The sequence below is a fragment of the Camellia sinensis genome, chromosome 13, assembly GCF_055761805.1.
Source record: "Camellia sinensis isolate YWXY chromosome 13, ASM5576180v1, whole genome shotgun sequence".
Classification (NCBI taxonomy): domain Eukaryota; kingdom Viridiplantae; phylum Streptophyta; class Magnoliopsida; order Ericales; family Theaceae; genus Camellia; species Camellia sinensis.
This window is the reverse complement of record NC_138973.1, coordinates 67,654,145-67,671,501: the sequence shown is the minus strand read 5'-3', so window position 1 is coordinate 67,671,501 and position 17,357 is coordinate 67,654,145. Positions and strand designations below refer to the sequence as shown.

At 33.0% G+C, this 17,357-nt stretch overlaps 2 protein-coding genes across 8 annotated transcripts; one reads left to right on the top strand and one right to left on the bottom strand.

The window, feature by feature from the left end:
• Positions 1-1,555: 1,555 nt before the first annotated feature.
• On the top strand, positions 1,556-4,382 carry LOC114259157 (F-box protein PP2-A12). 4 transcript variants are annotated; one of them, XR_003628199.2, is made up of 5 exons: positions 1,582-2,094; positions 2,373-2,491; positions 2,588-2,642; positions 3,128-3,245; positions 3,719-4,382. XR_003628199.2 is itself a non-coding variant. In XM_028199153.2 (4 exons), exons 1-4 carry the CDS (start codon positions 1,786-1,788, stop codon positions 3,758-3,760), a joined length of 525 nt encoding a protein of 174 aa, XP_028054954.1. In that variant the 5' UTR covers positions 1,582-1,785; the 3' UTR covers positions 3,761-4,382. The 4 variants fall into 4 exon arrangements, 2 of the variants coding, with proteins under 2 accessions (XP_028054952.1, XP_028054954.1); XR_014348954.1 differs by having other exon boundaries at positions 3,082-3,245; XM_028199153.2 differs by lacking the exon at positions 3,128-3,245.
• A 2,697-nt stretch (positions 4,383-7,079) lies between these two features.
• Positions 7,080-15,936, bottom strand: LOC145806200 (rRNA biogenesis RRP36-like protein). Of its 4 annotated transcripts, none has more exons than XM_082902408.1 (11): positions 15,783-15,936; positions 15,459-15,572; positions 14,570-14,673; positions 14,333-14,463; positions 14,043-14,109; positions 12,476-12,528; positions 8,767-8,821; positions 8,601-8,675; positions 8,333-8,450; positions 7,723-7,769; positions 7,080-7,613 (listed from the first exon to the last, which is right to left on the bottom strand). In XM_082902408.1, exons 3-11 carry the CDS (start codon positions 14,651-14,653, stop codon positions 7,509-7,511), a joined length of 735 nt encoding a protein of 244 aa, XP_082758534.1. In that variant the 5' UTR covers positions 14,654-14,673; positions 15,459-15,572; positions 15,783-15,936; the 3' UTR covers positions 7,080-7,508. The 4 variants fall into 4 exon arrangements, with proteins under 4 accessions (XP_082758534.1, XP_082758535.1, XP_082758536.1 ...); XM_082902409.1 differs by having other exon boundaries at positions 15,459-15,558; XM_082902410.1 differs by having other exon boundaries at positions 15,712-15,925.
• Between the last annotated feature and the right edge of the window lie 1,421 nt (positions 15,937-17,357).

Here is a 17,357-nt window from a genome sequence, read left to right as displayed (position 1 = left end):
GCATGTTTCTTTCTTTCTTTCTTTCTTTTTTTTTAAAAAAAGTTTTACGATTTGGATATTTATCAATTTGATTTTTCCATTTGGGAATGACCAAGTTTTAGAGAAGTTTGATTTAACTAAAATTTAATCACGTTTGACGGCAATGTTCTCACAATCAAAACAAGAACTGAATAAATTAAATAAAGGGGGTGATTTTCACCGATCATTTTTGAAATTTGAAAAACAGAATATATATAATAAATTTTATAAATTTGACATAATTATATTAATTTTTTTTAAAAATAAAATAAAACAAAACATAATTAATGTAGATGGTGTGTAACATATGAATAATTTATGATAAATATACATTTCAAAGTAAAAATGATAATAATATCATTTTCTATTCATAAAAATGAATTACTAATAAAAATAATGTAAATTAAGATTATAAGAGAACACAGTATATATATATATATATATATAGAAAAAGAAACTACAAGAATGAGTAAGCATGGCTTGCATTTATTAATGAATTGGGCTTACTCAGTTCATCATTCTTGCATATTAATAGAAAGACATAAAAATAGACCGCACATAAACTAGCACTAGTTTAGCATTTTTTGTGAGGTTAGCAAACTTTCTTTTGATTTACTAGGCCAACAAATTGTTGGGAGTGAGAAATGATAACAAACCAGATGTTGTTTTTATAATTTTTATTATTTGATAGGCTTAATTTTGTAAAGAGATAATGTACCTGACGAATTTTAAAATGTGAATTGTTTAAATTATTGAGTAGGTCTAATAAGCCAAAATAGACTATTCAATTCAATTTAGCGGCAATCCAGGTCCTATGCAAATTGGGTGTTTAGAAAATTGCTATTTTAGTTTTTGACTATTTTAGTTAGCTAAAATTTTTGTATTTGAAAAGATAGTTGGATTTGTTTGTAATTTGATAGGATATTTGTGAAAGAAAAAGTAAAATGATTATGAGTTTTATGTGACATTTTATCTTATTAATTATTTTAATTTATTGTTATATTTTATAAATTTTAACCCAAACAAAACAACCCCCCCGAAATGGATCGTCGGTCGCCCTTCCCCGTCGCCCTTTCCTGTCGCCCCCAAAACGACGTCGTTTTGGGGGCGAATTTTCAAAAAAAAAAAAACGCAGAAGAGGGAGGAAGGAGAGGAAGAGGGAGGGAGGAGGGAGGAAGAGGAGGAGGGGAAGGGCCGGACTGGAGGGGGCCATAAATACAGGGGAGGAGGAGGAGAAGGTGGAGACGGGTTGGAGGCGGAGGCGACGGCGGTCGCAGGTGCTGCTACGAGGTGGAGCTGCTGCGACGGCTGCAACGGCGGTAAGGGACGAGGACGGCGAGCTCGCAGCCTCCTCCTCCCTCCTTCCTCCCTCTCCCTCTCCCTCTTCCTCTCCTTCCTCCCTCTTCTCTACGTTTTTTTTTTTTGAAAATTTACCTCCAAAACGACGTCGTTTTAAGAGCGACAGGAGAAGGCGACGGGTGATCCGGATTCCCCCCAAAAAAAAACATATATTTTTTCTTTTCTTTGGGTTAATAATATATCCAACTAATTTTCAAATCGAGTACCAAAACTAATTTTTAAATCTACATCCTGTATTCCTTACCCTTGGATTCCGTCAAAAATCTTTCTAAAGAAACAAACAAAAGAAAACAACCCCCCCATTGTGTACTGCACCCGTATACAAATACCAGCTGGCTTGGTCGCACCCATCAAACAAACACACTCAATTCTAGAAATCCTTGATCACTTCCGAGTTCTATCGCCTTAATGGGTTCTGGGTTTTCGGTCTACAACATGAAGCAACCACAGTTGCCGGAGCTGAGTCTCGGCGATTTGCCGGAGGCTTGCTTGGCCTCTGTGATGGAGTACTTGGATCCGCCGGAGATTTGTAAGCTAGCGATGCTGAATCGAGCCTTTCATGGAGCTTCATCGGCCGATTTTGTGTGGGAGTCGAAATTGCCTCCGAATTATGACTCTGTTATTGAGAAAGTGTTTGATGATTTTCCATCAAAGCTGTGTAAGAAAGATATATACGCCAGGCTCTGTCTACAAAATTCCTTCGATGGAGGCACAAAGGTTTGACTTTCTTTCTTATCTCTTCTGTTTGTTTACATAGAAAATTTCATTTTCCGGGAATTTTTTATTTTTTATTTTTTTCCGTTTCTGGGAAATTGGGAAAATGAAAATGGTAAAAGAGAAGATGTGTTTGGTTTTCTTTTTGGGTATCGAAAACCCCAAAAAATTGTTGCTAGCTTCGAAAATTAAAATCAAACAGGCCTTAGTTTGTTTATGTTGAATCAGATGTAGCCTTGTGAATTTGATTGTTGAGGTTTGTTGATTTTGGTTATGTGCAGAAAGTATGGCTGGATAAGAATACAGGAAAGCTTTGTTTGTCAATATCTTCAAACGGGTTGGCAATTACTGGAATTGATGATCGGAGATACTGGAACCGTATTCCGACCGATGAATCTAGGTGAGGACTTGAAATCGTTGTTGATTTTTGTTGCTTCTGTGGGTACTTTGAGTACAGGGTATGTTGTATATTTGTTTTTTGATGGGTTTGTTTTAGATTGACTGATCAAATCCAAATGTTGGAGCCATTTCTTCATTGCAATCCTCAAAAGGTAGGTTCTTTGCTTTCATTTGTATAGAAAGCAGTGTTATTTTTGTTGTTGTGGTTATTATTATCATTGTTCATCTTAGTTGGTGAAATAATGTTTCTCTGTTGATGATGTAGTTGTTTTTTATTTTATTTTTGATATGTTGATTTTGTTAATATTAGGAAGTGGGAGAGTTTTTAAAGCTTTTAATATTTGGAATACTTAGAAGTTATGGAAAAAAAAAATGGTGAAATCAATTACTATGGGCTTTCTAGCTGTTGATCATTGGGAAACCTCTTGGAAATAGATGAGTTAAAGGTGTATTAGTGAATCCTTTGTTGATCTTCCCAGGCTAACTGTGGATCTACTAAGTGAGGCATAGTCCTTCCTCTTTTATATCTTGGGTTATTCTCAATTTTTTCAATTATGTTCTAATTTACTGGAACCTAATGAACTGTTCCAGAGCCAAGCTGTATGGACGATGATTCTCTCCTCCTTTACTGTCGTAGGAAAGTGATTCTTCAGATTCCATCCAAGGCAGCGCCACGGTTTAAGGTGGATGCTGCCTCGAGAGGGGAGAAGATGTTGGAAGCGTATGGATCATCCATTTATTTGTGTTTGTTTTAGGTGAATCTTGGGCACCTTCTAAAGTTAATTTTCTAGACTTGTGCCATTGCCATTCTGTTTATGTTATAGCTAAAATGTGCTAATATTTTAGGCTTTTTGTGTTTTTGTTTGAAGTTGCTAATTTATTTATTTTTGATATTGTTTGTATTAAATTTAGATGCAGTATCTTGTGCTTAACCATAAAATTAGTGCTGAATGGACATTGCTTACTGCAACAAATAAGAGTGTTTTTCTTTTTCTAGTTCTAAAATGGGAGAGTTGGTATGATTTTTATTTTCTACTCTTTTCCTCCTTGAAATTCTTAAAGGTGGAAGGTTGTTTTTAAGTGTTTGGTGTGCGCAAATTGGCCCAACATATAAAAAATAAGAAAGTATTGATGGACTTGCATTTTAGCCCTCTATTCAGTAATATTAGTACCACAACATAATTTATTTGTTGAGGCAATAAAATATGTTGGATTTCGGTGCATGTAGATTTGGCATGGTGGCATATCTCCAGCAAACCTGGTGGTTTGAAGTTGATGGAGAGGTTGAGTTTCCATTCCCAGCTGGAACCTACAGCATATTCTTCAGGCTGCAATTAGGCCGGGCTTCAAAGAGTTTTGGTCGTCGGGTCTATAATGCCGAGCACATCCACGGTTGGGACATAAAGCCGGTGCGATTCCAGCTATCAACTTCTGATGGTCAAGAAGCCATATCTCAATGCTTCTTGGGCGAACCAGGAAAATGGATTCACTACCACGTTGGAGATTTTGTAGTCGAGGATCCCTGCCTTGCACCGACAAAACTCAAGTTTTCAATGACTCAGATCGATTGTACTCACACGAAAGGTGGTGTGTGTTTAGACTCTGTAGTAATATACCCAAGTGAGTTTAAGGAGAGGTTAAAGTGTTTTTGAATTGCTATTAACCTTTCTGGTTGGAGAGAGAGAGAGAGAGAGAGAGAGAGAGAGAGTTGTATTTTGTGTAGTAATTTAGATGGAGGGAGGTAGGAGAGATTAGAGAGATCTGAATCATGAACTAGTTGGTATGATAGGGCTTAGAATGATTTGTATTTAAGCTAGGAAATGTGGATATATATATATGTGTACTTTGTTGGTTGATTAGGTATGTTAAATTTGTTAATGATTCTCACTCTACTCCTTTTTGTCTTTTGTCTTCTCTCGTCTATTACGGGTATAAATGACCCATCGTTTGTTGTTGGATGGCTTTTTATTGTTTATACTTAATTTCAAGCATGGTGTTTTCAGAAATTACTTAATAAGTTTTGCCTACCAAACACATGTCAATAAGTGAATATATGATCATAATTTGTGTGTTCTAGACATACTGCTAAAAGATAAGTGGACCTACCACACAACTTATCAAAAACTATATATCATTTTTTTTACCCAATTTCCCTAGCTTGTTTGGTTAAAGTATATATCATTTTCTTTACCCAATTGCTTTTTTGGTTATAATTAATGTTTTTTTCTTTATATTTTTATTCTTCCCTCCCCGGATGAAAAATTAGAAGATCACTAATTCTTAGTTGTCAAAATGATTGATGCTTGAAAATTGTGGGGACATAATTTTTATTTTGTCCACATTGTTTGATTGTTAGTCAAGATGTCATATGATGGGCTGCTATTTGTCGACGTGTGATGTGATCACACGAGATACAGATAGTACCAAAGTTTTAGTAGAAGATTGATTACTAGGTTGGATCAGTTAGGACACTTAGGTTAATCCTAACCAATTAAGAGAGATGAGTTCTAAGTGATTGTTATTCCTAAGGGAACAAGAGATCTATTGATCACTAGGAAGACGAAGACGCTGGCTGTATATAAAGAGAGGCACTTTGGTGGGTCAAATGTACGTTTTTATTTGTAAGTTATTGTTTACATTGTGGTATTTTGAAAAGTTGGTAAAAAGTTAATTTTTTTATGGCTTTTTTGATTTTTTTGTATAAAAAAATAGAGAAGTGATGTGACCAAAAAAAAAAAAACCAAAAAGCTAAAAACCTGGCTTTTTATCAGCTTGCCAAAACGCTCCATTGTTACTTTGTTGGATTATCTTTGAAAGATATTGTAATTGACTTGATTATTGGAGTACTCTCCCGGGTGACAACAACCGCCTTAGTTATTTTGTTTGTCTTTTTAGGTGTTGATTCCATCTAGTGTTGTTAGCAAAAATTCAGTTTAGGCCCAATCGACAGTGATTGATTGATAGGCTTCAACTGATTTTAAATAAATACAAAAATGATCAGATTTTATGGTTGAGTCCTATGCTTCAACTGATTTTAAATAAATACAAAAATGATCAGATTTTATGGTTGAGTCCTATGCCTTAAACAGATTAAGGACTTTCTTGTAAGTAATTAAGTAAAGAAAGATTTGAGCAGAACAAAATATGTATTAATTCGAATAAATTGTCACGTATCACTAGTTATAAAAACTTAAACAAGAAAAAAAAATTGAATAAATACAACAATCAATAGAAAGAAGAGAAATGGGGGTTGGGAAAAAACTACTAGTTTAATCTACTCCTAAAATAACTAATTTAGAACTACTCCTAAATAACTCTTCATGAGTGTGATTGGTGGTTGTAGATTGATTGATTAATGTCTCTTTGTATATCTCTTGGCTTATTTATAGGTTCAGCCACATGTAGAAAAGAGATAACCTAAGCTCACAATTTCCTCAACAAGCCCATAATTTTCTCAACATGATACATATTCCATCTTTGATAGGAATCATTTTGCAGATTTGGTGCTTGATTTGATTTTAGCTCTTTAATCTTAGCAACTAACTTTCAATTTGCTCAATTGTTAACTTTCTGACCCTCCATTTAACATGTCATCATTCCCTGTCCTTAACACATCTATCATGCTACGTTAGCATGCTTGTCGATAGGAATAATAATAATAAAAATAAATATGGTTCAAGGTTATTCTTTGAAAATAGTTTATGATTCAATCGACAGATCATAATCGAACTTGACCATAATTAATAAGTCACAATCAATAAAAAAAAAAAAAAAATACGATGCAAACAAGTGCGCATGCTTTTTGACATTGTTCCTAAAATCTTTAGAAGAGGATTCAATTTGATTGTATAGTCAGATTTTAGCATACACAAAAATCAAGATCATCTGTGTTCCCACTCTAGATGTTGTGAGAAAGGCAAATACTTGGGTGCAGTTTGGAAACATTAGTTTACTACTTTAGTTTACAGAAAATACGTTTTGTACACATGTTTAAACTTTTGTTTTTGAAAACAACTGAAAGGAATGACTTGCAAGTGTTGATTGTTGTCGTTCAGAAATGGTAGCTAGAGTTGGTTGCCATTAGTGAGAGGGCTATTGGCAGTGGGCCGAAGGTGGTGGTGGCCAAAAATAATTTCCAACGAGAGATAGTGGCTAAAGATAATTATCGCTGGTAAGAGATGGTAAGCAGTGGTTGCCAAAGGTGGTCATCGGTGACAGTGATTGGTGATAGTGATAAGCAATGGATGGTGGTTGAAATAAGTTGGGAGAAAAAAATAATTAGACAACTAAAAACAACTTTTCTATGATTATAAAAATTTAGTAATTATATAGGCTTTATACAATTTTTTGAAAACAAAAGCAGACACCAAATGCGTCTCTGTTTACTATTTTCAAAAATTCTATAAATATAAACAAAAAAAATTATAAATATAAATGTTATCAAACATGCCTCAATGAAAAAAAAAAAAAAGAAAAAAAAAATTAAGAATGTGAAATAAGACTGTCAAACTAGTGAGAATCCTACTGTCACGTACTCATAAAAATCTTATAACATCTTACCTTCTTTAAGAATGTGACTCATTTAAGAATAAAACAAACAAATGAGCCCACAAGGAATGCGACTCATATGATAACTGATGGAGTATGAATCAAACAAATATCATCATAAACAAATATCATCATATAAGTTGATCTAGGAGTAACCCAATATGTTCAACCCAAAATGGTTGACTCAGGCCATACCAAGCACTCAAAATAGAGTGGTAATTTTGAATCAAACAAATCAAGATACAATCTGATCCTATTCTATTGTTATTAGTCAAGCTGACAGGAAATTCAAAGCAAAATTAAAGAAATTGCAGCCTCTCTGCAATTCCTTGGTTCCCTTGAACCAAGAATCCATGCCAAGGATAATGTCACTCAAAAGAGGAGGGCATGTCCTCACCACCATGACTGAGCCGAGAAGGCCGATAGTATACATTTTTCAAGCAACCAGCAAACTGGCAGTGCCACTGATTTTACTGCTCACTAGTGCCAGGCCGCCGATATGGCACAAATCTATGATCCTTTGCAGCATTCTTCCTCCTCCTTTTCTCAACATAGGATTTGAGCTTGCCAGATGCCTAACAAAATGGAAAGGAGTTTCATTAGTTTTGAGCTCAAATCATTCAAAAACTATTAATTACTTGCAAATATTCAATCTTTCATGTTATGATAAAGGTCTACACATACCTTGAGCTCCTCGTATTTTTCAACAAGCCTTTGCTTACGAATTTCCGCTGCAAAATACAAATCCAATTGGTCTTTGTAAAAATTGTTTGCGGTGCTAGTGTGTTTACTTAAGAAACCATTAAATATCATGAAAGTAGTCAGATTAAATAGAACAAAACAAAAGAACAAAAATTGACATTAGCAAAAGATAGCATGGACACCATTTTAAAGCTAATAAGAAACAGGGTGTTTGGCATAGACACCAAATATTTTTTCCAGGAGAGTTATCCAATTGAGAACTAAACCAGGCATTCCTTTTTTTTAGCTATGAATACTAACGAACTGTCTTTTGTAGCACTTCCGGTACACAACTAGTACAAGCACTTCGTATTCCATTATTTCCCTTCCGCATGATGTTTTTACATAGTATTTTTGTGAAATTGTTTATGGTTCAAAATCCATTTCCAGCTAAGATATTGCCAAATTCTCAAGTCACAGGTTCATCTTACACAACAAAGATTGTTATTGCTTAAAATTATGGAAAATGACCAGATTATCCTCCCTTGTTTATTTAAGGTGCATTAGAGAAACATAACCAAATGGAGACTCAGAGAGAGCAGGAGAACATTACATTGCTTCAGATAAAATGGTCTCTTCCCTTGCTTCGTAGCCTCTCTTTCTTTTTTCTTGTGCTCGGACAGAATGTCCTTATCGGTACGCTTTGTTGCTGTAGACTTGATTTGTTTGTCCTGACAAGATATGTAGCAAGTGAAGAAATTTGATTAGTGTAAAACAACTTGATATTTCTCGAGGAATTAAATGACTGCACAGACACAAAATGGTTAAGGGAAATAAAAAAAAATCTTCAGCAAGATAATTGCCTTCGACCATGCACTTACAATCCAAGAAATGCGATTCTTTAATTCATCAATTACTGCTGGGTCACTTGATTTCTTCATCGATTTCTTCAGTTCCTATAAAATCCCAAAAGCAATTGACAAATAGTTGAACATAGAAATATTATGTTAGAAATTCCTACAATATGAATTCCAGAAGGATAGATACCTCTCGTTCAGCAGGAAGTTCATTCTCATACAGAAAATTATATCTCTTCTTGAACCTACAAGATCCATAACATGGTTTCATTATAGAAAGGTTTGGGTTTTTAGCTTATTTTGAGCTTGTTAAATAGAACAGGCAAATAAGCTGAAAACCTAAAAAGTGGAACCAAACACAGCCTTTCTTAAGTACAAATTATAATTGCTTAAACATGTGCATTTAAATTCTAAGCTAAATAATAAGTGAAGCGAAATGACAAAATAATGTAACAAAATGCTTCCAAAGACATAAAGAGTTTTTCAACAAAGAAGTAGAAAGGTCTTCAGCAGGTTTAAATTTAAAAGTTCTGCTACGATGAAACATATTACAATTCTGTCGATGAAAATTGTTCCCCAACAATAAAGCAGGACCACAAAACTGTTGAATTCCAAACTTTCAAAATTTACTAAAGCTTCCACTTCGAAATAGTAAACAAAAAAGAATAGAGCGAAACACTTAAGAGTAAAAGTAGTCCCTGACTTCTTAGTCTTAGAGCATCTCCAACGGTTTAGCAAAATTTTCACCAAATCTGAATAAAAAAAAGTTGATTTTCTTGATCTGATATACATAGCTCCAATGGTTATGGTTACTGTAGTGTGCTTCAAAAAAGGAAAGGGACATCTGGTGGGTCGACCGGCCCGGTTCAAATTTTTTTTTGAACCGTTTAAACCAATAATTTGAACCATTTGAACCAGTTCACAGGCCAATTTTTGCATGAGCCGGTCAACCGGTTGGTCAACCGGGTGGTCGACCCCGCAGTGTAAAATTTTCACAAATTTCTGCTTTAACGGCTATGCACAGTGAATTAGTGAAAGGAGCAAGCCGTCCTCAGTTTGGTGAAACATTTGATATTTTCTCAATTTGATACTGTTTTGGTGCAACCGTTGGAGCACAAAAAGCAGCTTTTTTTTATCAAATTTGAATTTGATGTTAGATTTGGTGAACAGTTGGAGATGGCCTTAAATCAACTATTTGTTAGCAGGGGAAGAGAAAGCAGAATGAGACTACATGGACCTGGCATATAAGAACACCTCATAGAATTTAAAATTATTTGCAAAATTAATCTCCAAAACTGTAGGACGAGGCCATGCAACACCAATATCCATTGTAGTAAAGTTCCAGAGTTCTTAATGTAGATATACCATTTATTAGTTCTTTCTTTATTCAAGCTTTTGTTTTCCTCCCTTTATTGAAGTATGTAATTTGCATTAATTTTCAGAGAATCAAAAGAAAGGTCCTTTTCTAAAGATCTTCTACATGATATCCAATTTCTGAAATGAAAGAAAACTAGAGAAACTATGAAGTAAGCAATTGTGTTAGATTAACAGACTATTCATTTGATGTCAATGGGGTTGTCAAACAGTAGCTTCACATCCATTTCAAATTTTCAACGATAGCGTCCTAACTCCTAAGCCAAAAATTAACTACATTTCTGAGCAAATTTTTAACTACACTTTCATGACCAAAACATTGAATTACTAAAATTGCATAAAACATGTTTCACAAGATTCCTAGCAATTATCATAATTCTCCACCTCCTTTTAGAAAGTCCCTCGAATAGAAATGAAGTTCACTCACCCAGTGTGGACTCTTTCATCTGCCTACTACAAGAAAATTAGGGTGAGAATCACCAAATTCATTCGTGGTCCAGCTGCCAAGCAAGCAAACAACTGGCTAAGAGTTACCAGGGGGAAAAACATCCAATCAGGCTAACAAGTTTAGTTGAATTTGAAACACCCCTACTCCAGCCACCCAAAATAAAAAAGAGAATAATTTACAGTTCTTTGTCAAACAAATTAATCCATCATATGCAGATGATATGACGATTGTCATACAATATATTCGAAGGGTGTCCTTGTTATGCATTTTTATTCATTAGCAAAGTATTAAGTGGACCGGCCTTCCAACAACATCAGCAACAATGTTTTAAAAACCGGACCAGTGAGTGAACCGAAAAAGAAATTGGGTGGACGGATCACTAGTTCAACCGTCGGGTTGAACCAGAATTGAACCGTGATATCACAATTATTTTATAAATATTTTTATGATTTAAAAATAAATAAAATACATTCATCAAAAATATTTTTATAATTTAATATATATATTCATTAAACATATATGTTTATATATATTTTTCTATTAATATTATTTGCAAAAACATTAATTATACATGTGTTTAAGAGAAATTAGTTTGAATACAATTAATATTATATATTTCCTACATATTAACAAAGAACCATGGTGACATAGTAGAAATTCATATTCTTTAGAGCTTGAGGTGTTGGGTTCGAGTCCCTTTAGCATCAACTTTTTCAATATTGGACCAAATATAGCAAACTGGTCTGGTTCGATTCAACCCGGACTAGGTCGACCGGTTTAGCGGTTTAACCGCGGTTCCCCCAGTTTTGCTTAAAATGACTAGTTTTCAAGAGGGACCAGGTTAGAGGGTATATCCGAACCGGACCATGGACCAGTCGACCGTTCAACCGGTTGAACCGGCCGGTTCAGTCCGATTTTCAAAACATTGATCAGCAAGAGGTATCAACTCTCCAACACCAGAAAGTATCCAGGAGCATGCACTTCTTGCTCAAAATCAGTGAGAGAAGAATTCTCTGAGTGAAAACCAAATCTTTATAAAATACAATTGTCAGGTCCAGTTGACAAAAAATAACATTTGAGCTAACATTAAGCAAGAAAAAAAAAATCAGTAATTAGCGAAAGGCTCCTTTCCTAGTTATTGGAATTTTAAGAATAGGAACCTTTCAGCTCTTCTTCCCTTTAGACCTATCCTATCTCATAACCCAATTTATGCAGCGTTGTAACTTGGAAGATGTATGAAAGAAGCGTCCATCACAAGTGATGATTCTTAAGGGAAATATATAATCGTGAACAATACATATGGGTTGCTCACTCAAAAGCTGTAAGGTTGCGGAAGACTTTTGACAAGAATTATCACTCCAGTTGACACAGATCCAGTAAGTAAACCAGGTACAATGCTGTATATAGGTTGGTAGCAACTTCTAGGGCAATTTGCAATACAAACAAATTCTATTGTTTTTCCTCTTCCTTCTTTTCATTTTGTTTTTCACTCCCATGGTAAGTGAAATTTTGTAGTTACTTCATCAGGGATTACTTATTCCTACATTTCTAGCAGTAATACAGAGAACCCAAAGATCCTTTCAGTGGGGAGGGGAAATCACTTGGCAACATCCAGACAGACACCATCTACTAATCTAATTCCTCCAAAGCTTGAGTCATTTGGAAATGTTCATTTGTAGATTTGGGAAGGAAATTGTTGGGGAGGGGAAATCACTTGGCAACATCCAGACAGACACCATCTACTAATCTAATTCCTCCAAAGCTTGAGTCATTTGGAAATGTTCATTTGTAGATTTGGGAAGGAAATTGAGAAAACAAAAGTAAACAGTGGACTGTTCTAAATGTACGAATTGCGTGCCAAACATGTCTGAGTAGGCATCAAGCAAGCATGTCTAACAGTACTTCAAACTTCCCTGCTATGTTATCTTTATGACATGGTTGCTTCAAAATGAGTGACGTGCATATATTTAATGCTCTATGTGACAAAAAGATGATCAGTTCACCAGAAACAGTCCACAGAGAGAGAGAGAGAGAGAGAGAGAGAGAGAGAGAGAGAGAGAGAGAGAAGGAGACTCACCCATCTTCATCAAAATTGCCGCATAATGATTCAAAGCGGGGATCACGTACCACCTGAACAGAACAAACGTATCAACAGGCTTCCAACAATTTTAGAAATTTGTAGTACAAGATGTTTACTAATATGACTAAACAACGAACTGAAGTGAAAAGAGTTCCAGAGTGCCAAATCACTCATCTCATGTTATGATCTAGAAGAAAGATCCTTTACGATTTCCATCCCATATTCCATAAACAAAAAGTTTTAACTTTAAACCTTTAATCAGAGCAGAAGGAAAGTAACTCAGCATGACATATTGGCTTTGTAATATGCAGTATTCACACATATATATGTGTATACATATATGAAGAAACCACCCAAAAAAGATACATATTATTAAATCTCTTTAAACGTCTCTTACAATTATAGGGTAAATAACTAATAGGTCCTAATAGTTAGACTTAAATTGAAAATAAGTCCTAATAAAATCGTCACTAAAAATAATTTTTTGCATGTCGCTAAAAAAGTAACTTTTTCTATGATGAATTTTTCAAACAGTTACTGAAAGTTGAAAACTAGTGGCTTTTTGTGATGGCTTTTTAAAAATGTCGCTAAAAATTAATAATTAGTGACATTTTTAATAGTATTTTATGAAAAATGTCATTAATTATCATAAGACCTATTGGACAATAAGTCCGCCGATTAGAACCTATATGGAAGGCCCCCAAAATTATATTAGTACAAAGAAACACAATATTAACAAAATCCATGTTTTAAGCATTGGAAAATATATGATGAATATTTGGCACACATTACCATTAAAGGAAGAATATATTCTGCAAAATCTATTGAGTCAAAAAAATTTGAAACGAAAAGAAGAAAGAAAGATATAACAAGATAATTATCTGTTTGATTGCCCAAAAGATGTAGAAAACAAGTGGAAACTTAGAATCAAATTCAGGATAGGGCATTCAATAGCTTGTTTGGTTTGAGTTTTCTCAATTCACTTTTCAAAAAATTGAAACTTTTTATTTTGTGTTTTTTTTGTTTTCAATAAAATTTTTAAATATTTTAAGCAATTTTTTTAATTTTTAGATACACCTAACATAAATACACTTAAAAAGTATAATATTTGAGAAAAAAAATCTTTAAAAAATTCACTAAATACCAAAAATACGAAAATTCAATGCATTTTCCATATTCTTGTGTATTTATTGATTTTTAAAATATTTTTTTACAAATATTTTACTTTTTATATACATTTAAGTAAGGTGCATCTAAAAAAGTAAAAAAAATTACTTAATAGTTTAAAAATATTCACTAAAAACAAAAAAAAAAAACAAAAAACAAAAAAAATGAAAAACAAAAAACTCAATTTTTAGAAAATTGAATCCAAAAAATTGAAACAAAACACAGTTTGATTTTCTCACAATCAAACATTACAGCAGTATCATAACATACACAGAACTTCAAAAGCTATCTCCAGCAGCCATTCAGCACTATAGAAATAACAGCTAGATTACTCTATAAGTCATCAATTGTGACAAAATTTTATCGAAGTGTAACAAACACAAGCAGACTCACTCACCTTCTTAGGAACTTGAATGACCTCTCTAAATCTGCTAACTGGCTTCTTGGCACTGACCTCCATTGGCCTTCACAAATCCCATAACAAGCTATTAACCAATAACACCATAATCACAAAATACAATAAAGTTGAATTTGGCAACATGGAATTCATGCCTCGGATTTGGAATATAGCAGCTCATCTGAATTGAAAAATCTTATACTAAGGTGGTCACGAAATCCAATTCCAATGTGTGGGTTTCATGCAACCTAACACACTCTAAATATAACCAAAATATACAAATATAACACCTGTTCTTGTTAGCCCGGCCTCCCTTTTTCTCAGAATTCGGCTTCTTGTACACTGCATGCGACCCATTAGAGCGTGCCTTCTGCAGATCCTCAAATGTAACATCCGCAAGCTCTCGCTCTATCTCCCTCTCCTAAGCAAATATGATACATCAATTTTATGCATAATAAGCACACAAACAAATACACACATATATACAGCAGTTTTTTATGAGAACTGATGTTGTTTCAATTACTGACATCTTCGGAAGAAGATTCGTGTTCGTCACTCTCATCAAACTTGATTTTGCTTGAACTGACAATAGCATTCTCGGACTTCTTCATTTCAATCTTCTATTAACTTGCTACATTCAAGAGAAAGTAGATCAACCAAAAATGAGTTTGATTTGATAATATAACTAAAAGTTCTTTTGGGTGGCGACAAATTGAACTATGTTATAACATGAATTCCATAGATTGTCATATGAGAACGCCAGTGAAGTTACTTCAAACACTAAGATGCGCTAACACAGACACAAATGCAGTACACAGCCATTCAAAAAAAAAAAAAAAATAGGATATGGACACGGCGATTTATTTACTAAGTACATGGAATGGCAAGGGTCATTTACTCACATCATTTACGCGACTTAGATATTAACTGGGTTTATCAAATGACATGTTCTTTTATCCTCCCCATATTTGGAAACAAAATAGTTTGTTTAGTTGCATTGGATGTTTCTTGTATCTTGTTTCTAGAAAATTGGTAATGTGATTTTGCTTTTTCCAGTGGCGCAAAGCGCAAATTGTTGATTAAAAAAATATATATAATGTAACACAGGCAAATAATTCAAGATTTATATTTCAAAACACAAATACTAACAAAGAACTATATTTTAACACGGACGAATAATTCAAGGTTCAACATAAACAAAATGAAAGATTAAACATTTCAAAACACAAATACTAACAAAGAACTATACTTTAACATGGACAAATAATTGAAGGTTCAACATGAACAAAATGAAAGATTAAACATTTTAAAACACAAATACTAACAAAGAACTATATTTTAACATGGACAAATAATTGAAGGTTCAACATAAACAAAAATGATTAAAATCAAAAGAGAAGAAGAAGAAGAAGAAACCTGAAGATTAGGTCGATTGATTGAGCTAAGAGGCGCAGTTTCTTCAATCTTCCTGTTAGGGCTTTTGCTGCGTTCGGATCCTCTACTACAGTCCAAACTCCTGTTACCAAAACGCTGCGTTTTGAGCAAAAATTAAATCATAAAAAACAGAAAAACGTGTTCAACGATAAATATATATAGAGAGAGAGAGAGAGAGAGAGAACGAACAGAACGAACGATCCAGAAATCGAAAGCTTATAAAAAAAATTTATACCCTAATATGCACAATTGCAAAGCCCCCCAATCAAAATCTTAACTTTTCAATTGCACAATTGGAGAACGAACCTGCTACAGAGCTCCGGCGCGACGGCTATGACTGATGACAGTCGTTCGTCTTCTCTCTCTTCGCCGACCACGGTGGTGGTGGACGTCTCTCTCGTTCTGCTTTTCTCCCTTCCTTTCCTTTTTCATTAAAGTACCAATTCGGTGGGTTTGGTTTGAATATTTTTTTTTAATTAAATTTTTTAAAAATTGAATTTTTTTAATTTTTGTGTTTTTTTTTTATTTTAGTAAATATTTTTTAAATTTTAAATATTTTTTATATTTTTTTTAGATACACCTTATTTATAATTAAAAAAATTATAAAAAAATATTTTAAAAAATTAATAAATACATAAAAATATAAAAAAATATATTGAATTCTCATTTTTTTTAAATATTTTTGGTATTTAGTGAATTTTTAAAAAAAAATTTCACAAATTCTTTATTTTTAAGTATATTTGTGTTAGGTATATCTAAAAATTTTAAAAATTACTTAAAATATTAAAAAAATTCAATAAAAATAAAAAAAAAACAAAAAATAAGAAAGTAGAATTTTCTGAAAAGTGTTTTTGAAAAACTCTAACCACGCAATATATTTTATTTTTATTTTCATAATTAATAAATTATTAAATCAATTAATTATTTTTAATGATACTAGAAATATATTTTAATTAATAATTTATATTCTTTTATTAGAAAATTTTTAGTTAAAATTCCTTCATTGGATCCTTATTTGATAAAAATGACAACTCAATTTAATTTACTTCATAAATCCTCTAAGAAGAAAACACATAATTGAGTAAGGCTAAAATAAAATATGTATATATTTTTTCTTAGATAATATTGTTAGAGTAACATGCTACTATTAAACAGAGTAACATGTAACTGTAAGACAGACTAACATGTTACTGTTATTATTTATATCAATTTTGACGGTAATAAAAAAAATTATTTAAGAATTTCATAGTTAACATTAATCTTATTTGATAAATTTTAATAAGAGAATTCTAAAAATATTAATTTTATTAAAAATCGACATCTATATCAAAAGTTATATTATTTTAGGGGAAGGGTTTCTCTCCAGTCTGTGATCGGACTGGAAGGTACTGTTGGACCCGTAGGTGATCACCACTGACCTCATTTTAATAATTCAAACCGTTCAATATGTAAAACTCGTCGAATACTATATATCTGTAAAAAATCACTTTGATTAGATATCGATAGCTATCTCACCTGATCAAATTTTTGTTAACCGTTTATTTTTTCGCCGTCTATTTTTTTTTATTATACAAAATTGATTGGATCACGTAACTATCGATATCCGATCAATGTGATTTTTTACATACATATAATACTCGACGAGTTCTACATATTAAATAGTTCAGATTATCGAACCATGACCCGTAGTGGACCCCCAAGGGCCTAACAATACCATTTAGTTCGATTATGAACTGGAAGGAAGCCATCTCCTATTTTAAAGTTTAATATTTTTTATAATAATGATATGTAGTGAACTTTTTAAGAAATTTTTTTTGTACTTGTCCTTAATATATTAAAGTTCTATTATGAAGAGATTTTGACCAAATCTCACATTTTATT